At 42.4% G+C, this 23,409-nt stretch overlaps 1 protein-coding gene across 1 annotated transcript in view; it reads left to right on the top strand.

Moving 5' to 3' along the window:
• Positions 1 to 23,409, top strand: part of LOC112224856 (low-density lipoprotein receptor-related protein 1B) — a 365,574-nt gene that overhangs the window by 93,554 nt on the left and 248,611 nt on the right. The window contains 5 exon segments of the mRNA XM_042306367.1: positions 3,614 to 4,087; positions 4,445 to 4,607; positions 14,406 to 14,628; positions 16,302 to 16,491; positions 17,191 to 17,334. Of these exon segments, the coding sequence (XP_042162301.1) occupies positions 3,614 to 4,087; positions 4,445 to 4,607; positions 14,406 to 14,628; positions 16,302 to 16,491; positions 17,191 to 17,334 (1,194 nt within the window).

Genomic DNA, 23,409 nt, shown 5'->3' with positions numbered 1-23,409 from the left:
ACTGACGAGTTCCGCCTGGTGGGGAGCTGTGAGGATAGATTGGCGTAGGCCACGTAACTCCTGCTTGAGGTCTTCGTCCCTCCTCTCAAGGCAGGTGAAAAGTTGCTGAAAAAGGGTTACCATGGTTGGGTGTGGTTCTGGTCCCCCAACTGCTCCTTCAGTCAGCAGCTCACCCAGTTCTGGTTGTCTTTGGTCCCGCGGTCGGGCTCCTAGTTTCTCATACTTGACCTCTTCTTCACCAGACGATTCCATGGTATTCCACCCCGGTTCAACTTCAGGTACCTTTTCTGACAGTTGATGCTGTTGCTGAGAACGCAATCCTGTACGCATTCCTTTACCTCTCTTGTTGGAATTCACTGATTTGCGGTACGCCATCCCAACACTGCCACCATATGTCACGTAGAGTAGGCCAGATGGCTAAACTGGATAACCTAACCTCTATAAAAATAAAAAGATGGCGGAACCGCAAAAGTTCTTCTGTGCAAAGGTGTTTATTTACAAGTGATTCCGGAACAGAAAATAACAGTACTGCCATCAACGTCTACCTTATGGGACAGCTTAACAACAATGCTGCCCCATCCACAGCTCAATCCAAAAAATCCCCCTTAGAGACTGGAGAGAGGCTCCTTTTGTAGGGCTAGCCCCTCCCCTCAGAACAATTAACCCTAATTAATTAATCAATTAACAATACAAACCTACATTTTCCATGAACTAAACATACTAAAGGATATACATTGCAACACAGTTTTAAACAATATCACAACATAACATTTACAACATTACATCATTACTGACAATATCTTTCAGTATGCCCATATGCATTAATGAGCCATTTGGGACAGGCACTATAAAGCCAACCCAATTCCCTTAGCTCGGGTCCTTTTCCAGCATACCCAGAAGCTACAGAGATGGAGAGAGAGGAACAGAACAAACAAACAATGCGCTCATCCACAACATTGATAAGTATAATAATTATTGTATCTCTCAAATATGAACATTGACAAGTGTGAAATGCATGCGCCAAGACAGAAGTTAAATTGTGTGTCGACCCACATTGTTAACTTATGGTATAATGGCGCAGGGAGGAGTGATGAATATGTGTGTGCGTTAAAGAACCAAATGCTGCCCGCGGCCAGTGACGGACTTCTACGTCACAGAGTGTCTAGTTTGAGAAACAGATGCCTCACAAGTCCTTTATCTAACAGCTTCATTAAATAGTACCCGCAACACACCAGTCTCAACGTAAACAGTGAAGAGGACACTCCGGGATGCTGGCCTTCTAGGCAGAGTTGCAAAGAAAAATCCATATATCAGACTGGCCAATAAAAAGAAAAGATTAAGATGTGCAAAAGAACACAGACACTGGACAGAAGAACTCTGCCTAGATGGCCATCATCCCTTCACTGTTGAACTTTGTAAGGATTGTTTAAAAAATAATGATATTTTGGAGATTGTTTCATTTTAATGTAACTGAAAGTGAGCAGTTGTAATCTGAATGAAGGGAAAAAGGCCATTCTTGAACATGGGGTGAGACATTCTTAGTAATTTACTAGAGAACCATTTCAGATTTAAGTATAACTTTTGCATGACTGATGAGAGGTCTAATGCTTTAATATTTAATCATTTCTGCCCTCCGAATTCCTATTCGTTATACAGTATAAATAGGGCCTTTTATTTTTTTCTGGTTTGCCATTCCTAATAGATTTGAGTGTTTTTTGTTCATATAACAAAGCAGGTCACTAGGTGTAGGCAAAACCATCAGCAAATAGGTAAACTGTGATATGACTAGAGTTAATCAGGGTGATTTTTCCACAAATAGGCAGGTATTTGCCTTTTCATGGTAGCAAAATCGTATCTATTTTTGCTAACTTTCTATTAAAATGTATTTGAGTGAGATAATTACTTTCTTTCGGGATATGTATAGCGCTTTCACCTTGCATGTTCCAAAAAGTGCATAGTCCAACACTTTGTGACATTTACCTTGAATTGACATTTCATGAGTTAAAAACATATTTTTGCCTCTTTTAAAATCTAATATTTATCAGACAAATTCAATGAAATTCTAGAAATGATGTGGAAGGTAGATAGGCAGGTAGCCTAGTGTTTAGAGCATTGGACTAGTAACTGAAAGGTTGCAAGATTGAATCCCCGAGCTGACAAGTCGTTCTTTCCCTGAACAAGGCAGTTATCCCACTGTTCCTAGGCCGTCATTGAAAATAAAAAAAAATTCTTAACTGACTTGCCTAGTTAAATAAAGGTAAAAAAAAAAAATATGTGTATATATATATATATATATATATATATAGGGTAATTGTTTGACCATTTTGGTACAGTAGAGATATGTAGAGTTGAATGACAGCTACAGTTTTGCATTCAAGACAACAATGTCTCTATCAGAGAGCTTGATTGTGCCCAAAATGGCACCCTATTTCCCTATGAGCTCTGGTCAAATGTAATGGATTACACTACAAAGAGAATAGAGTGCCATTTGGGACGCAAAAATGTGCTCGTATGAGAGAACCAAAGCCCCATCCATGCTGTAGTAGTATCCCAGGGTATATTATCTAGCTCCTAAAGGTTGACTTAGAGGGATCAGGGTAAAGAAAAGTGCTTTTCACAGTGGACACACTAATTTATTGCCCATATTAGGAGAGCCAGCTCTGACTTGAACTTGTGTGGGGGATCAGTGGCAATCAATTAATCAAAATGTGTTTATAATGCCCCTTTTACATCAGCAGTTGTCACAAAGTGCAGAAACCCAGCCTAAGACCCCAAAGAACAAGCAATGCAGATGTAGAAGCACAGTGGCTAGGACAAAATCCCTAGAAAGGCAGGAACCTAGGAAGAAACCTAGAGAGGAACCAGGCTCTGAACTGTGGCCAGTCCTATACTGGCTGTGCCAGCTGGAGATTATAAAGGTACATTGTCATTAAGGACAGATCGTTCTTCAAGACATTCAAATGTACATAGATGACCAGCAGGGTCAAATAATCTGTGTGGTTATAGGGTGCAACAGGTCAGCATCATAGCCGAGCATTCAGTGTATTCACACATTCAGAGGAGAGCTCGTGGGGAGGGGGGGTAGGGGGGGGACAAACACTGTCAGTTAGGCCTCAGAAGTGGGTTGTGTTAGCCTATCACTGGGCTAAATCCCCCTTCTGACACAAAGCTGGGGAAGGAGCTTGGACTGTGGAACAAAATGTTTTGTTCATCTTCCTCCGCTTTTCATTGGAAAACGAAGTTAGTTTGCTCATGTATAGAGAAAACAGCTGGTAAATGACTTTTATTTAGATATGCTTTCCCAGCTCATCTACGACAATAATGGAAATAGGGGTGTATTGGGTAGAGGAGGAGATAACAGCTGTATTGAAAATTGTAATTGCAATAGTTGTTTTATTGAATCTGATGTAGTTTTGATGTAACTTTGATGTTCCTTCTGGAGTTTTTTCTGTTTAGTTCTAAATTACAGAAATGTCTAGAAGAAAATCCACATTGTGTTTAATATCTTCTTAGTCCTCCTGGGTTGATACAGACATTTTATATTATTTGTGAAGGATTTCCACCATGTTGTTTTTCCCCAATTTTTCCAAATGTCCTTTTTCTTGTGTTCCAGACCCTGGCGACTCTCCTCCAGCTCTACTGATTGGAAGGTCAGATTGCATAGCAACCACACGATTAAATGGATCTAATCTACAGACCTTGAAACTGTTGGATGAAAATGGATACCTTTCATTGGATTACAATTACCAGGAAAAGGAAGTGTGTTGGCTTCTTTCCTCAGACTCCCTCAGACGGCTACGCTGTGCTAAAATGAAGAATCTGAATGGATTTACAATGGAAATGGATATCAAAACAGTACAAAGTTTACAAAGTATGTCTTGCAGTGTGTCAAGTGGTCAAAGATATTCTCCAATTTACAATGATTGGCAACTATTGATTTTTTTTGCACACTCAGTCATGCCCCTTCAGAAAGCCTTAAAACGCTCCCGGTCTCTCTCTTTCTCTCCTTCTTCCTCTCTCTATGTCTCGCTCTTCTCAATGTCCATTTTCCTCCCCCTTCAAGCAACCACATGCACCCACAGCACTTAGGCTTGTATATCTCCATATTTTCAATTCAGTTTTTTTCCCCACTTACTTTCACAATGTAGGAAATGCCTACCCAATGCACTTCCCATGGTCACTCTCTTCTTCAGGGTCATTGTAGTGCTAGTCTATCCTGTTAATTCAATCATTCAATCTGTTCACTCTCAGTATACCATCAATGTTAGATTCCTTCCTTACTTTGCATTCAGTTATGTGTCTTTACCTTTAATAAATGACATGAATGTCCATAATAAAATGTTATCTAACATAATGGAAGATCAGCAGGTCTATCCTCACGATATGTCCTTAATCAAAGAAAGTTTTGGTGGAAAGAATTTAATGACTTTGTTTTCATCCATAGATGTAGAACACATGACCATTGATTGGCTCACTGGAAACTTCTACTTTGTGGACCATGTAAGCGACAAGATATTTGTTTGCAGCCATGTTGGGGACACCTGCATCACCATCATAGATTTAGATCTGACCAATCCTAAAGGAATCGCTGTGGATCCTCTTATGGGGTAAGTTTTCTTTGTATGTTTACTTTGACTGGCAATTACAAGTGTAACCTTTAGTATCCCTCAAGTCCATTGGCTCCATCTATTGTCACAGATCTTGTCACGTACCCATGATATGCATTTTTTTGTGTCCATTTAACTTGACAAACCAATTAGCTGGTATTCAAACAAGTGTGCAGAGTGGTTTTCCGAATAGCGCTTCCAGAAATGTGTTTTCCATGGTAGCACATCACAGATGGGGGTAGTAAACACTTCAAAACTGCCACTTCTGAAAAACCATTCCAGAAAAACAGTACAGTATCTTCAGTTGATTGAATAAAGCCTTTCTCAGAATGTTAAGTCTTTAAAACCTTGTGCCCACCATACCATATAACAATATGCATGATTGCCTGACCTTACGCAATGCAGATATTGCTTTCCTTTCGGAGCATGTCTTGCTGTGTAAATGCTGGGGAGCCAGTGCTCCAGACAGCTCCCACTGTCACCAGGTTTCATCAGTATTTACTGATTCCCCCTCACATCCCCCTGTATACAACTCCCCTGCAGGACCCTCTCTGTTTGAACATTTTTGGTTATGTCACCACCACATGTACCCAAACCACTGTGGGGGAGACAAAATGGCTGTCTGAAAACAGTGCTTCAAACGGAGGAGGAAAGGGGGGGTTGTGGAAAGGGGGGGTGTTATGGAGATCTGATTATATTATTTGTTATTTATTTAGTCATCAGCAGCTAAAAGGGTTTCTGTTCTGTTGTAAGATTCCCAGGGAGATGGAACCCAGGAGCTCAACAGAGAGAGAGAGAGTCAGCCCCATTATTTTCATGAGGGTACAAGGACAGTCAGTAGACATGAATTCAGAACAGCTGTGTAATGAGAAGCCTTTCGCTGAGAGATGCTGTATCTTAGCACTACGGCTCTTGGTGGAGCAAAGGCCATTTACAGTGCAAACAACACCAGAATGAGAACATTGGAACTTCTCTTCTCAATGTGTGTTATTTGGCAGTTATATACTAACCCATGCCCGGAAAAATGGCCGGGCCTTAGGGGGCCTGGCCCGCATTACCGTACCTCCTTGCCTGTCCAAATAAAATATTGAAATATTGATAATTTATTGAAATATTGATAATTTATTAGACCGAGACGCATGTCAATCTCACTTAAAACATCTGAAACAGCGCTCCTCTGTCTCAGTATGTGTAGACCATGTATCTCATGCTGTCTGGACCAAAAGAGTATGGCATGTCATACAGCATCAGATACATGGGCTACATATAGAGGGGCACTGTTTTGCTCGCTCGGATTCTTTCTACAGTGATATAGTTTCAGCAGAGAGGAAGAGGCGAGGAGAGAGGGCTCACTTTCGCAAATCTGTCTAGAATAAACCCAATGCATTTCTATGGGAATAATATGCAAACCTAAACTTGTCGCCTACCTTCCCGCCTTTGGGACAAAGGCTCCCATTGTTAGGGCGGAGACATGAGCATCTTGTCATTATGGGATAAAAGAGCTAGAAAATTATATCATACACTGCCATTGAGGAACAAGGGGAAAGTCATTTCATTTTGAAAGTTAGCGACTGAAAGTTCCTCAGTATTTGAAAAATATTTCCAACACTCCCGGCCTCGATAATCACCAAGCCTCGGTGTGAAAGAGCAAAATATCATGATCTGATAATCCCATATATCTAGTGGGAAAAAAACAGCTGTCTGTCCCAAGCTCACTGGCACAGGAAACTCTGAGAACCCAGAATAGGCTAGTTGATACAATGTTTAAAGTTCACTAATGACAGCTTCTGGCTGGACCCAGTGATGATTTGATACAATGTTGAACTTCACTAGCAATACTTCAAGACTGATAGAAAGGGAGGCAGACAGGCGGCATAGAGAAATTAATGTGATTGAAAGAACCAGAATTTTTGTCATGATATTTTCGACTATTTTTATTTGTCGGCTTATGCATTTTACTTAGGTGACGATGAACGTTATAGGCCTACTGCTGCATCAGGCTATCTCTGAGTTCTATGCTCTCATTTCTTTAGCTGTCAATGGACCACACAGTGAATCAATGTTTCCATATTGCAGAGGCTGGTGCTCTTGCCATATTTATATTTTAACATTTAGATTTGTATCATTTAACTTCAAATTTTTATGATTAACCACTTGACAAGGATTTTGACAAACAAAAACATTAATATTGAAATCAATCTGTTCCACGAAAATGCACATATAACTGGCATGCAGATCAGTAGAAATGGTAGGATAAATTGTAAGCCCAATTTTGAAACTCTTTACAGTACTTTTCCTCAGCTAAACCTCAGCATCCAGATTATTCAACATAACTTCAGATGCATGCTTCTGGTTCTCAATATAACTCCCGTATCTCTAAATAATGCAGCGTCTACTCTGCACAGCAAAATGATTCCTGTGAAGTGAACATTTTTATTGATACAAGGATTTTAGATTGGTTTCTCACATCCTCGCAATGAATTCCCCACCTAATTCCCCAAAACACTTCCTTCCTATGAAATGTCTCTGTGTTGTTTTGCTAAAAGCAATGCGGCTTGTCTCTTATAATTCACTGTGAATCTATGCAGGGTGTTGCTGTGACTGTGTTTGCATGGAGAATGACAAACATTCCCTTTTAACTTCATGAAAATAGAATGAAATTACTCCCAGGACAAACATGCCTTTTTACTTTACATGGAAAAACATTAGTTGTGGAAAAGTTAGTCACTTACACACATATACACACACACACACACACACACACACGTGCGTGCATGATGTGACGTGGTGTGTGTTTTGAGGGATAATGGTGTAGGAGGAGAGTGCATGTGCAGGTCCCTCCGGGAACAGGGAGTTGGGCATGAATTCTGCCAGCTAGATTGGTTATCAGGAGGAAGCGTTTTTCTGGTCTCGTCTTCCTCTAATTGGTGAGACATAGCTACAGCTGTTTCTAGTGAGAGAGAGAGCCTGGGGCAATGGAGTGAAAACAAAAAGAAATTGGGGAGGTTGGTGATAGCAGCATAGCATGAGGAGCAATGTTAAGGGAATATGTTCTGACACCACCCTATATTTTATTTTGCTGTTGTTTAGATTTTTTCTTTCTCTTTCATGAAAAGGAATGTTATTCTTTTACTTTTTGGCTCTGGAAAGCTTTGATGGATATGGTATGGTCTATTCTTCCCACTGTTAAAATTATCTTTGAAAAGGAATTGAAATGAGAATGAACTTTGTTTCATCTTGCCTGTGGTAGTTATAGTTACACTCTTACTTCCCAAACAAATACTGTTGACTGAGGGGGCATATTTTTCCATCATTTATATTTTGATGGGAGAATGGATTTTGATTAGGCTAAAAGCAAAAACTAAAGTAACAACAATGTTTATTAGTTTAGTCAGGCCTAGAGTCTCTAAACCCGTTGATAAATAAATCCTCGACAATATGAAACCTAGTGAGCTCTCTCAGCGTATGATGTTGTAGGTTCTCTGCAGTGCAGGCCTCAAATCAAAACAAATCTAATTGTATTTGTATCATACACATGGTTAGCAGATGTTAATGTGAGTGTAGTGAAATGCTTGTGCTTCTATTTACGACAGTGCAGTAATATTTAACTAGTAATCCAACAATTCCCCAACAACTACCTAATGCACACAAATCTAAAGGGGTGAATGAGAATATGTACATATAAATATATGGATGAGCGATGGCCGAGCGGCATAGGCAAGGTGCAGTAAATGGTATAAAATACAGTATATACATGTGATATGGATAATGTAAGATATGTAATCATTATTAAAGTGACATTATTTAAAGTGGCATTATTTAGAGTGCATTGTTTAAAGTGTCTAGTGATCCATTTATTAAAGTGTCCAGTGATTGGGTCTCAATGTAGGCAGCAGCCTCTCTGAGTTAGTGATTGCTATTTAGCAGTCTGATGGCCTTGAGATAGAATCTGTTTTTCAATCTTTCGGTCCTAGCTTTGATGCACTCTCTCGGTCCAAACTTTTTATGCACCTTCTGGATGATAGGTGTGAACAGGAAGTGGCTCGGGTTGTGGTCCTTGATGATCTTGCCCCCGGTGATACATTGTGCAGATCGCACCACCTTCTACAGTGCCTTGCAGTTGAGGGCAGTGCAGTTGCCATACGAGGCGGTGATACAGCCCGACAGGATGCTCTCGATTGTGTATCTGTAAAAGTTTTTCAGGGTTTTGGGTGACAAGCCAAATTTCTTCCGCCCTCTGAGGTTGAAGAGGTGCTGTTGTGCCTTCTTCGCCACACTGTCTGTGTGGGTGAATGATATGTTTGTCGGTGATGTGTACGCCCAGGAATTTAAAAAATGTCCACCTTCTCCACTGCTGTCCCTTCGATGTGGATAGGGGGGGGTGCTCCCTCTGGTGTTTCCTGAGGTCCACAATCATCTCCTTTGTTTCGTTGACGTTGAGTGAGAGGTTGTTTTCCTGACACTACACTTCTAGTGCCCTCACCTCCTCCCTGTAGGCTGTCTCGTCGTTGTTGGTGATCAAGCCCACTACTGTTATGTCGTCTGCAAACTTGATGGTTGAGTTGGAGGCGTGCATGCCCACGCAGTCGTGGGTGAACAGGGAGTACAGGAGAGAGCTGAGCACACACCCTTGTGGGGCCCCAGTGTTGAGGGTCAGCGAAGTGGAGATGTTGTTTCCTACCTTCACCACCGGGGGCGGCCCGTCAGAAAGTCCAGGACCCAGTTGCACAGGGCGGGGTTGAGACCCATGGCGTCCAGCTTGATGATGAGCTTGGAGGATACTATGGTGTTGAATGCTTAGCTGTAGTCAATGAACAGCATTCTTATATAGGTATTATTTTTGTCCAAATTGGATAGGGCAGTATGAATTGTGATTCCGATTGCGTCAAATGTGGACCTGTTATACCGGTATGCCAACTGAAGTGGGTCTAGGGTGGCCGGTAAGGTGGAGGTGATATGATCCTTGACTGGTCTCTCAAAGCACTTTATGATGACAGAAGTGAGTGCTACGGGGCGATAGTCATTTTGTTCAGTTATATTTGCCTTCTTGGGTACAGGAACCATGGTAGCCATCTTGAAGCATGTGGGGACAACAGACCGGGATAGGGAACGATTAAATATGTCCGTAAACACACCAGCCAGCTGGTCTGCGCATGCTCTGAGGATGCACTCTAGGGATGCCATCCTGGCCAGCAGCCTTGTGAGGGTTAACAAGTTTAAATGTTTTACTCACATCAACCACGGAGAATGATAGGGGGGACACAGTCTTTGTTAGCGAGCTGCGACGGTTTCACTGTATTATCCTCAAAGTGGGCGAAGAAGGTGTTTAGTTTGTCTGGAAGCGTGACGTCTATGTCCGGGACATGGCTGTTTTTTTTTTTGTGCCCGTGATATCCTGTAGACCCTGCCCCATACTCCACGTGTCTGAGCCATTTAATTGCGACTCCATCTTGTCCCTCTACTGGCATTTCACTTGTTTAATTGCCTTGAGGATGGAATAACTACACTGTTTATATTCAGCCATAGTTCCAGACCTCTTTCCATGGTTAAATGCGGGGGACGCGCTTTCAGTTTTGCACGAATGCTGCGATCCTTCCATGGTTTCTGGTTAGGGTAGGTCTCCAAGTTAGGATTGAGGGGGTGAGGAATTGGATGATTGGATAGAAACACTTGGATTTGGAGATGTGGAGAGTAGTCGCACTGTTATCTTTTCAATTGAATTATGTCACTGAAATCACAAAATTAATGCAGATTCAGCTTCTCTTTTCAGTTCCTATATCTACACCATCTTTCATGGTTATTTAATCTAATGGACACAAAAATACAAAAGCAACAATACCTTGAGATATGTGTATAATGTGCTGGTAGTCATTGTCTGTTTGATGGAGGTCATGGTACAACCCAAATGTCACCTCATTATGTTTTCAATTATTTTTTTAAAAGAAAGTAGTATTTAACAGAGAGAATGTATCACATTCACTGTATTTTTATGGAAGAAAGGATTTGTGGAGATGTGCAGATTGTCTCTTTTGAGGAACAACTGCACAAAGAGGAGCCCTGGATGTTTTTCCCAACTGTTCTATGGTCTAGACAAAATGTGTCCTTGTGCAGATATAGTTATAGATACATTATATGTATTGGAAGTGTAGCGGTATAAAAAGGGCCAAGGAAAGGCATGCCAATGTCATTTATTGTAGGATGTATGAACCTAAAACGTTTTGAAAGACGTTCTAAAAAACTACTGTAAAAGGTAACAAGATATATTTACAAAGGAGAAGAAAAATAGACTTCAGATAGGATGTTTAAAGACCATCATCCTCTAGATTTTGGAGCATTGCTTCGGGGACTTCCATTCAGCGACAAGAGCATTAGTGAGGTCGGGCACTGATGTATGGCGATTAGGCCTGGCTCGCAGTCAGCTTTCCAATTCATCCCAAAGGTGTTCGATGGGGTTAAGTTCGAGGCTCTGTGCAGGCCAGTCAAGCTCTTCCACACCGATCTCAACAAACCATTTCTGTATGGACCTTGGTTTGTGCACAGTGGCATTGTCATGCTGAAAACAGGAAAGGGCCTTCCCCAAACTGTTGCCACAAAGTTGGAAGCACAGAATCGTCTAGAATGTCACTGCATGCTGTAGCGTTAAGATTTCCCTTCACTGTAACAAAGGAGCCTAGCCCGAACCATGAAAAGCAGCCCCAGACCATTATTCCTCCACCAGATTTTTACAGTTGGCACCATGGATTGGCGCAGGTAGCGTTCTCCTGGCATCCGCCAAAACCCAGATTTGTCCATCGGACTGCCTGATGGTGAAGCGTGATTCATCACTCCAGAGGATGTGTTTTCACTGCTCCAGAATCCAATGGCGACGAGCTTCATACCACTCCAGTTGACACTTGGCATTGTGCATGGTGATAATGTGCTTGACGGCGGCTCCTCGGTCATGGAAACCCATTTCATGAAGTTCCGGACGAACAGTTCTTGTGCTGATGTTGATTCCAGAGGCAGTTTGGAACTCGATAGTGATTGTTGCGTCCTGTCAGTTTGTGTGGCCTACCACTTTGCGGCTGAGCTGTTGTTGCTATTAGACATTTCCACTTCACAATAACAGCACAGTTGACCGGGGCAGCTCTAGCAGGGTAGATTTGTTGGAAAGTTGGCATCCTATGACGGTGCCACATTGAAAGTCACTGAGCTCTTCAGTAAGGCCATTCTACTGCCAATGTTTGTCTATGGAGATTTCATGTCTGTGTGCTCTATTTTATACACATGGCAGCAATGGGTGTGGCTGAAATAGCTGAATCCGCTTATTTGAAGGGGGGTCCATGTACTTTTGCATATATAGTGTATGTCAAGATGCTACATTATTCTCAGAATTGTGGTAAGAGTGTGCCCAAAAATATGTCAAAATCGCTCCTTTTTTAAGCAATTTATACAAGTAAATCTGATATGCACCCTAGAGGTCAAGGGTCAAAGGTTCTGTCCAAAAATGTATCTAGTGGATAGCTGTCAATCTAAGCTTTCTAGTGATGTATAATTAAAGAGTATATGTGAGCAATAACTTATTATATACTGACATTGTTTGTCATAGGGTAAAATCCCTATGGGAAAAATAAATGGGATGGAGGGATGAAAGAAAGATTGATAACACAGAGAAAGCTAGGATTGCTGCACTGATATCACACATTCTCCAACTCTGAGGACATAGTCCTTCAAGAAAATCCCTATGAGACATTGTCGGCCCAAATTTAGGGTCTGTCTCATGGACTGTCATGACCGTGGCAATGATTATTTTTATACTGTTTATTTTGTCATCTGTACTCCATCAGCAACAATCATTATCCCGGAAAGCCATCATTGCTTTGCCACGTGGAGGCTCATCTGTTTGAGGAAGTTGATTCTCCCTGACAGAAGCTATTTTTCAGTCTAGCATGTATATCTGGGTTCAAACATCACCACTATCTCTCCCTTGACTTAACTTGTATAGATTAAGTGGGCTCTCTGGCTAACCATTAACGCTATTTCACAACAAAGCCTCCTTCACTCATGCTGACAAATATACCTGTGTAAAACTGACTATCCTACCCATCCTCGACTTCGGCGATGTCATTTACAAAATAGCCTCCAACACTCAACTCAACAAACTGGATGCAGTCTTTCACAGTGCCATCCATTTTGTCACCAAAGCCCCATACACTACCCACCACTGCGACCTGTATGCTCTCGTTGGCTGGTCCTCGCTTCATACTCGTCGCCAAACACACTGGCTACAGTTCATCTACAAGTCTTTGCTAGGTAAAGCCCCGTCTTATCTCAGCTCACTGGTCACCATAGCAGCACCCACACGCTCCAGCAAGTATATTTCACTGGTCACCCCCAAAGCCAATTCCTCCTTATGCTGACTTTCCTTCCAGTTCTCTGCTGCCAATGACTGGAACGAACTACAAAAATCGCTGAAGCTGAAGACTTATCTCCCTCACTAACTTCAAGCACCAGCTGTCAGAGCAGCTCACAGATCATTGCACCTGTACATAGCCCATCTGTAAATAGCCCATCCAACTACCTCATCCCCGTACTGTATTTATTTATTTATTTTGCTCCTTTGCACCCCAGTATCTCTACTTGCACATTCATCTTCTGCACATCTATCACTCCAGTGTTTAATTGCTATATTGTAATTTCCTCGCCACTATAGCCTATTTTATTTCCTTACCTTCCTTAACTTACCTCATTTGCACACACTGTATTTATACTTTTTTTTCTTCTGTGTTATTGACTGTATGTTTGTTTATTCCATGTGTAACTCTGTGTTGTCGTATGTGTCAAACTGCTTGGCCTTATCTTGGCCAGTTTGCAGTTGTAAATGAGAACTTGCTCTCAACTAGTCTACCTGGTTAAATAAAGTTTAAATACAATTTTTTTAAATTAGCAAGACATGTTACAATCTTAACCATTAGCAAGGCATGTTTACAACCCTAACCATTAACAAGGCATGTTAGAACCCTAACCCTTAACAAGGCATGTTACAACCCTAACCATTAGCAACGCATGATAGAAACCTAACCATTATCAAGGTAGCTCTTCCTGCATTCATATCAATGTAAAGGAGAAGAAACTTATGTTGTATCTCTCTTTATGTATATTTTATTCACCAGATTTGTGAATACATCCTTCTATTCGTTAATTGGCAATGTACATTTAATGGTCAGTTTAAAGCGATGACATTTCCATGTAGGTACTGTAGAACAGGTGATTCCTGGAAAGAGCTGGCTATAGACTGCTAGCTTAACAGTGGGTACTCGTGGGGGGTAATTTTAGACAGCCATACAAAACTACAAAACCATACTGGCCCTGACACACCATTTTCTGTATAGGTAAAATCAGGAAATGAATAGTTCAGCTTATAAGACTTACAATGATAAGGTTCAGTGGGGTTGCTTGCTTTTCATACCATGCCTACAATTAAACCATTAGCAATGGGATTCGTCAGGATTCTTCTTGTATCTGTTTTGAGTACCGTGTCCCTTTTTCTTATTGTCAACTCCTTCCATTTGTAAACCTGTAGGTTCTATACAGTCACTCCAGTTCATTTAGAACTGTCCTTGGTAGTTGGCTCTAACTTAGGTGCAGTAATTGTGTTCAAAAAGTGTTGTGGATATTTCTGAATCATTATCAATGTAGGCATGAATAACTACATGCCTACATGATCACATACACCTACTATGTATTCACTCACTGTGCTCTAAGTTTACTCAGTGGCATATTTCTACACGTTATTTTATACACATTATCTTCTCGTAGGATGCTGTTCTTCACTGACTACGGAGACGTAGCCAAGGTGGAGCGCTGTAACATGGACGGCACCAACCGAACCAGGCTGGTGGATTACAAGACAGTACAACCCACAGCCGTGGCCCTGGACCTGGCCAAGAAGCTGGTGTACTGGGCAGACGCCTACTTGGATTACATTGAAGTGGTGGATTACAATGGGAAAAACAGGCATGCAGTCATCCAGGGCAGTCAAGTGAGTGTCTAGCCTCATTGTGTTGTCGTCGTGAGGCTAAGCTGAGCTCTGCTTCTGATGATTGTCTTCTTGGGTTTACAGTTTACACGCCACGCAGGGAAATGAGTCTGAGGACATTTATATGAATTTTGAGAGGGAACAATCTGAGCTGTGTTTGTCCAGTGTGTGGGTCAGTTGTTAAGAGTGTGGCGCTAGCAATGCCACAGTTGTGGGTTAAATGTTTGCAAGGATCACATACACATACAAAGACATTACAAGAATGATAAAATCTTCCTCCTTGCAGACTGTTAACTACAGCTTTCCAAAACTATACTTGCGACGGCAGGTCAGAGGGCAGTTCAGGGGGCATTTCAGGTGAAGTAATAAATGCCTTTCTTCTACCTACAAAATGAATTCTACCTTGCCCAAGTCACTGTAGAGCTTTAACATCCCAAATGTCACCCTCTTTCCTATATAGTGTACTACTTTTGATGAGAGCCTCTGGTCAACATTAGTACACTATTTAGGGAATGGGGTGCCAGGGATGCACCTAAGGTTTGATATCTCCTGAATATGGATTTCACTGCATGGTGATAAATCAGTGTGGATGAGCTTGAGAAGCTGTGATAAGGTCACTTACAAATAGCCCAAATGGTTAGTCATTCTCCCTGTACTACACTTTGGAGATGGACAATTAGGGGATGATATTATTCAAAAGGATGCCCCTTGAAAACAACCTACTGTAATGCGAGGGAGACTTATATTGTAGGCTACGATGGAGATGGAAGGAAAGAAGGAGGCCAGGGCATATGAAATAAACCTCATTGTGTGTGCAGGTGTTCTTAGCATAATGATGCCTCTTTCTGTTCATAAATGAGTGACCTCAGTAGACCTCTGAGATGTTGCTCTGCATATGGTCTCCATGACAAATGAAAGACAGATTTGACTTTTTCTACTGGCAGACGATGTAGTGTTGCGTCGTAATCCATTTTTTAAATTCCACTTACATTTCAGCTCCAACACCACAGGGTTAATTTAACACAAAACTAAAAATACAATACAATATGCAGGTTCAGTCATAGGTCTATAGTAATTGTGAATGCTATATGATAACCTGTGTAGAAAGCACACAGCCTTGGACAAAATATTTGAAGCAAACTGTTTCAACATCATATTAAAAGAAACCATATGCAGGTCAACCCTGGACGTATAGTGATTGTGAACAGAATATGAAAAACCTTTGTAGTTTATAGATCACACAACCTTGAAATAAACTGAATGATATTAATATTCAAGCAAACTGTGTGTTTCTGAAGAACACGATGGTTCACTGGTTTCCTGGTTGTGTTTTTTCTCCTGCCACATGTTTTGCCGCCCCAGGGTTGAGGTGAGGCCGAGTGGGTTAAGGCATACTTTCTGTGTACAATGATCACCCAACCCTGTCCTGTGTGTGTGTGTGGGGGGGTCGTGGAGGGGGGGTCGTGTGTGCATGCACATGGAAGGTGTTGCTGGGTAAATGTAGCGTGTAGGGCATTATGCCCACTCCACGACCCTGTGATGGCTGGGGAATACACACACATCTCCTGTCTTAGATCCTGGATCTCCCACAGTTGAGTTATAGATTAAAAGCTTTGTTATTTTTGCAGGGGTGGGGGTTCTGTTGCATGTCAATGCATTGTTCTGCTCTGTTTTAGGTGTCCTACATCCATGGATTAGCTGTCTTTGAGAACTACCTGTATGCCACTCATTCTGACCCCTCCAATGGGAATATCATGGAAATCTTCAAGATTCATCGGTTTAACACCACAGAACCCAGGACACTTACCAGCCTAGGGAGTTCCAGAGGAGCAATACGGGTTTACCACAGACTCACTCAGCCAAAAGGTAAAGGATATTTGGTCTCCAGTTGTAACATGTGCATGTATGCACAGTACTTGTAACGCACAAGCTCATGGAGATGTCTGCTTCACTGTGACTTGATCCAGTCAGGGTACTGCAATGCATGCTGGTGTCAAATGTATCTGTAGCCTACATTTGAAAAACGTGTGTCACGTTCGTCGAAATGATGTGACCAAGGTGCAGCGTGAAAAGAGTTCCACATATTTTTTATCAACTGAAACTCACCGAAACAAAACAAAACAAAACAACAAACAACCAAACGAAACGTGACGCTACTAGTGTGCACACAGGCACCTAACTGTAGACAAGATCCCACACCAGATAGTGGGAAACAGGGCTGCCTAAATATGATCCCCAATCAGAGGCTACTATAAACAGCTGTCCCTAATTGGGAACCATATCAGGCCAACATAGAAATTCAAAAACCCCTAGACCTACTACAACCCTCGACATCCACCACCCTAGACATACAAAACCCTAGACATACAACACTGAAGAACCTACCCCAGTCACACACTGACCTAACCAAAATCAATAGAAAACAGAGATATCTACGGTCAGGGCGTGACAACGTGGTGTGAATATGAGAGAATTCTCCATCATTTGATAAAGTACAGTCAAATTATTGTGTTAGAGCTGTGTTTAATGAGTCTAATAGACTTTTCTACTCCTCCTGTCCTCTAGTTAGGAGTCACGCGTGTGAGACGGACCCGTATGGAAAGCAAGGGGGATGCTCCCACATCTGTCTGCTGAGCGGTAGCTACAAGTCCAGGACCTGTCGATGTCGGACAGGCTTCAGTCTGGAGAGTGACGGACAGTCCTGCAAAAGTCAGTGTCACGTCTCTCCCTCCTTTCCTTTTGTCATAAACATGTCATCTGTCATCTGTCAGTGTCATGTCTCCCTTCTTTCCTTATGTCATAAACATGTCATCTGTCAGTGTCATGTCTCCCTCCTTTCCTTAGGTCATAAACATGTCATCTGTCTGTGTCACATCTATCCCTCCTTTCCTTATTTCATAAACATGTAATCTGTCATCTGTCAGTGTCATGTCTCCCTCCTTATCTTATGTCATAAAAATATCATCTGTCTGTGTCACATCTATCCCTCCTTTCCTTATGTCATAAACATGTAATCAATGTAGAAAATATATAATGTAGATGAAATAGTTCCCTAAAACTACAAAAGTGTGTCGTGGAAGAACGGTAGAGATGTCGCCAAAATGTAAAACAAATATATAATAATAATAATAATAATGATAATATGTTTTATTAGGAACAAAAAATGAAGACTACAGATTAATGTATGGGACAATATACAAACGTTTTTGAGAAAGATCATGTGAAAGAACATTTTACAGAGTAAATGTACTTTTTGGTTTCTTTTCATTTTGATAAGATATGAAAATGCAATGAATTGAAGGTTATTGTTGATGTAAAAATCTAACTTTACCAATTTTAAAGTTGTGTCATGTCAAAGTCGTGCGTGTGCATGCACATGGAAGGTGTTGCTGGGTAAATGTAGCGTGTAGGGCATTATGCCCACTCCACGACCCTGTGATGGCTGGGGAATACACACACATCTCCTGTCTTAGATCCTGGATCTCCCACAGTTGAGTTATAGATTAAAAGCTTTGTTATTTTTGCAGGGGTGGGGGTTCTGTTGCATGTCAATGCATTGTTCTGCTCTGTTTTGGGTGTCCTACATCCACATCCTGTTATTGCAGGATTATTTTGCTGCGACAATACAGGTCAAATTAAGATCTTACATCTGTATATATTGCCCAGCCTCAGATAGTCAGACAGTGATGAAGACGAATACTGGTTGAGACTGGTCCATTAGAAGATTATGTCCCACTATTGACCTGTCAGGAGCTGCAATTCATTATGGCCTTAATGGAGTTTTAAGTTTGTTTGCATTTGTTAGCTTGCCTGATCAATCCACAGACATTGTGTAGTTGACAAAAAAAGCAGAAGATCAAATTGAAGACACAATCAGAGGTCCACCTCATTTCGATCGGGTGTACGAGCGCCTTGCCGCATTCCCCCTCCGAGACACGTTTGATTTATACCTCCTTGCTAGATGTTCTGATGACACCAGCTCTCTCTTCCCTTAGCCTAATGAGATTCAGTGCTAAATGGTAGTGCTTCTTTATGTCGCATCGCAGCCAGTCACGGTGGGGTTTGAGATCTGGGTCTTAATTGTCTCCTGGGGTTGCCTGGCTCTCCCTCACAAGATGATAAATTGAAGTGATGCCTGTGTGGTCTGTCTCACCCAAGCCAGTATGGTCTCCTGGGTAAAGGGGGTAGAGAAGCTGGGGGTAGAGTGAGGAGAGGTCTGGTTCTGTCTTTGTAGCCCTGGAGGATCCCTGGGGTCCCACCCAGAACCCCCCAGAGTGACTGGTGCTTTGCCGCAGTGGAGCTGCCTCAGCTTTCTATGCAGGCTCTCTATCTGCCTTTCAAAGGAGATACTGTGAAAGTCTGTTCATTAGAAGTTAACAGTCATAGTACCTTTGCTTTATTAGTCTCTCTCACCTGACTTTCATATTGTTAAAGCAGAAGGCCAAAATAGCTAGCGAGTATACTGCTCTCTCAGTGTTCTTCAGCCATTTCCCCTCACGGACTTGTTACAGGTTTCAGTTTATCTAGCCATTTTGAGGTTGGTTAGCACATTAGCACATTAGCACTGATTGGAGTCACCTCGTTAGACAGTGTGTGTTTCACTTGCGCAGGACCAGCGCATCAGTTGGAGATGCGATGTTGAGAAAGCCACATCTCACATCGGACAACCACATTAGTTTGAAAGAAGCCTGAGTTTTGGTGTTTGGCTCCATTTTCTTTTTACACCCTATCCTAAATTGGTGGGGGTTATTCTTTTAGTTTGTCTTTTCGGAGATACGTTAGTGGCCATCCATGATGGGTGTCTTTTAGAACCCCTTTTGAGACCCTTTGTTTTGGTTGACAAAGGGAACGACAACATTTTGAGTTTGTCTTATGGGAAAGTAACAGACTGAAATGCCAGTTTGGAACAAATGTGACAGAAGGGAAGTAAAACATTCATTGGCACTGATCATTGCTCCCATTAAGGAGAATAGAGGTGGGTGGACACAATCACAAAGACAGGTGAAACAGATCAGTGCGTGACAGTTAGGGCCTATAAATATTTCATAATATATTGTCATTTTTTCCTTCTTTTTCCCAATATCGTAATTTGGTGTTTTATTCTATGAGTTATCATTTCCATACTAATACATTTCATGAATTGTTTCTTTACAATTGCTTCTCTGTGGTGCCAGCGGTTTAAGACAGTTTATTGTAATCTGTTTAAGTGCTGTTATTCTCAGAATTCTGAAGAGGTGATTATCAGATTGGAGGACCCGTGCATGAGGGGTTCTTCACAGCAGTATAAGTTCTGGATTTAGAGAAAGTGAGCGTTCAAACGTATCATCCAATACTTTGTATACTTCGGTCCAGAAATGATTGAGGACTGGGCAGGAATATAGCACGTGGGTGTGGTTAACCCTACTCTCCCCAATTTACCCAGCAACTTGATGTGATGTCACAGTTGTCCTGATTGTATTATAGGAGTTCCGAAAAATCTTGAGTGCATTTTCAGAGTATTCCCTCAAGAGTAGAAAGTTGGTTGTCTTGGACGTGTTTCTAGATATGTCCTCCCAGTCCTCTTGGGTTACTACTATTTGCAGCTCGTCTACCCAATTGGTTACCGATATAATATTCTCATCTTTTGTGTCTTCTTTGGGGATTCTATATACAGTATGTGCGCCAGCACATTCTAGGCATTTACCTTGTTATATTTCTAATTAAAAGATGTACAGTACATAATTGAGCATTTCATTCGGTCCCACTGCTTTAGTAAGAAAGCATCTTGAGATTTCTGGAGGTTGTATTTAAAAAATATATATATATTCTCAAATGTGTCTATCCCATTGTCCGTGAACATCTGATACCTGGTCAGTCCTTCTTCAGCCCACGATTTAAATGTATCACCTATCATAGTTGGCTTAAAGTTTCCGTCTATTCAAATCCTCACCGGTAGGTCAGATCTGTTTGGATGCATTTTATTTTGGTGATCTTTGTCCAGACCTCTATAGTGTTATTTATACAGCCATTTTCAATCATCCTAGAGTGTGTATTGATTGTCTTCATAAATATAGTTGCACTTATTAGTTTTTTTATTTGTTGGACTTCTATCTCTCCATTTAGCTGTAGATGCCGAGTTCATCCATATTTGGTCACCTACAAACAAGCAAGATTTCTGGCTCTCACAGACCTGTAACTTCTTCTTTAAGAGGCTCCTCTGTCCTCCACTTGTTACAGAGCATGCGCAGATCTGTATTAATGGCACCTGTTTGAACTTGTTATCCGTATAAAAGACACCTGTCCACAACCTCAAACAGTCACACTCCGAACTCCACTATGGCCAATACCAAAGAGCTGTCAAAGAACACCAGAAACAAAATTGTAGACCTGCACCAGGCTGGGAAGACTGAATCTGCAATAGGTAAGCAGCTTGGTACTTCCGGCGCCGACAGAGATGGCCGCCTCGCTTCGCGTTCCTAGGAAACTATGCAGTTTTTTGTTTTTTTACGTGTTATTTCTTACATTAGTACCCCAGGTCATCTTAGGTTTCATTACATACAGTCGAGAAGAACTACTGAATATAAGATCAGCGTCAACTCACCATCAGTACGACCAATAATATGTTTTTCGCGACGCGGATCCTGTGTTCTGCCTTACAAACAGGACAACGGAGTGGATTCCATGCAGCGACCCAAAAAAACGACTCCGAAAAAGAGGGAAACAAGGCGGTCTTCTGGTCAGACTCCGGAGACGGGCACACCGTGCACCACTCCCTAGCATTCTTCTTGCCAATGTCCAGTCTCTTGACAACAAGGTTGATGAAATCCGAGCAAGGGTAGCATTCCAGAGGGACATCAGAGACTGTAACGTTCTTTGCTTCACGGAAACATGGCTCACTGGAGAGACGCTATCCGAGGCGGTGCAGCCAGCGGGTTTCTCCACGCATCGCGCCGTCAGAAACAAACATCTTTCTGGTAAGAAGAGTGGCGGGGGCGTATGCCTTATGGCTAACGTGACATGGTGTGATGAAAGAAACATACAGGAACTCAAATCCTTCTGTTCACCTGATTTAGAATTCCTCACAATCAAATGTAGACCGCATTATCTACCAAGAGAATTCTCTTCGATTATAATCACAGCCGTATATATCCCCCCCCAAGCAGACACATCTATGGCTCTGAACGAACTTTATTTAACTCTCTGCAAACTGGAAACCATATATCCGGAGGCTGCATTCATTGTAGCTGGGGATTTTAACAAGGCTAATCTGAAAACAAGACTCCCTAAATTTTATCAGCATATCGATTGTGCAACCAGGGGTGGAAAGACCTTGGATCATTGTTACTCTAACTTCCGCGACGCATATAAGGCCCTGCCCAGCCCCCCTTTCGGAAAAGCTGACCACGACTCCATTTTGTTGATCCCTGCCTACAGACAGAAACTAAAACAAGAGGCTCCCACGCTGAGATCTGTCCAACGCTGGTCCGACCAAGCTGACTCCACACTCCAAGACTGCTTCCATCACGTGGACTGGGAGATGTTTCGTATTGCGTCAGATAACGATATTGACGAATACGCTGATTCGGTGTGCGAGTTCATTAGAACGTGCGTTGAAGATGACGTTCCCAAAGCAACGATTAAAACATTCCCTAACCAGAAACCGTGGATTGATGGCAGCATTCGTGTGAAACTGAAAGCGCGAACCACTGCTTTTAATCAGGGCAAGGTGTCTGGTAACATGACTGAATACAAACAGTGCAGCTATTCCCTCCGCAAGGCTATCAAACAAGCTAAGCGTCAGTACAGAGACAAAGTAGAATCTCAATTCAACGGCTCAGACACAAGAGGCATGTGGCAGGGTCTACAGTCAATCACGGACTACAGGAAGAAATCCAGCCCAGTCACGGACCAGGATGTCTTGCTCCCAGGCAGACTAAATAACTTTTTTGCCCGCTTTGAGGACAATACAGTGCCACTGACACGGCCTGCAACGAAAACTTGCGGTCTCTACTTCACTGCAGCCGAGGTGAGTAAGACATTTAAACGTGTTAACCCTCGCATGGCTGCAGGCCCAGATGGCATCCCCAGCCGCGCCCTCAGAGCATGCGCAGACCAGCTGGCCGGTGTGTTTACGGACATATTCAATCAATCCCTATACCAGTCTGCTGTTCCCACATGCTTCAAGAGGGCCACCATTGTTCCTGTTCCCAAGAAAGCTAAGGTAACTGAGCTAAACGACTACCTCCCCGTAGCACTCACTTCCGTCATCATGAAGTGCTTTCAAAGACTAGTCAAGGACCATATCACCTCCACCCTACCTGACACCCTAGACCCACTCCAATTTGCTTACCGCCCAAATAGGTCCACAGATGATGCAATCTCAACCACACTGCACACTGCCCTAACCCATCTGGACAAGAGAAATACCTATGTGAGAATGCTGTTCGTCGACTACAGCTCGGCATTCAACACCATAGTACCCTCCAAGCTCGTCATCAAGCTCGAGACCCTGGGTCTCGACCCCGCCCTGTGCAACTGGGTACTGGACTTCCTGACGGGCCGCCCCCAGGTGGTGAGGGTAGGCCCTGATTACCAACAACGACGAGACGGCCTACAGGGAGGAGGTGAGGGCCCTTGGAGTGTGGTGTCAGGAAAATAACCTCACACTCAACGTCAACAAAACTAAGGAGATGATTGTGGACTTCAGGAAACAGCAGAGGGAACACCCCCCTATCCACATCGATGGAACAGTAGTGGAGAGGGTAGCAAGTTTTAAGTTCCTCGGCATACACATCACAGACAAAC

Source organism: Oncorhynchus tshawytscha, linkage group LG26, assembly GCF_018296145.1.
Source record: "Oncorhynchus tshawytscha isolate Ot180627B linkage group LG26, Otsh_v2.0, whole genome shotgun sequence".
NCBI classification, from domain to species: Eukaryota; Metazoa; Chordata; class Actinopteri; order Salmoniformes; family Salmonidae; genus Oncorhynchus; species Oncorhynchus tshawytscha.
Note: the sequence above shows the minus strand (reverse complement) of the source record. Positions and strands in the feature narration are given on the sequence as shown.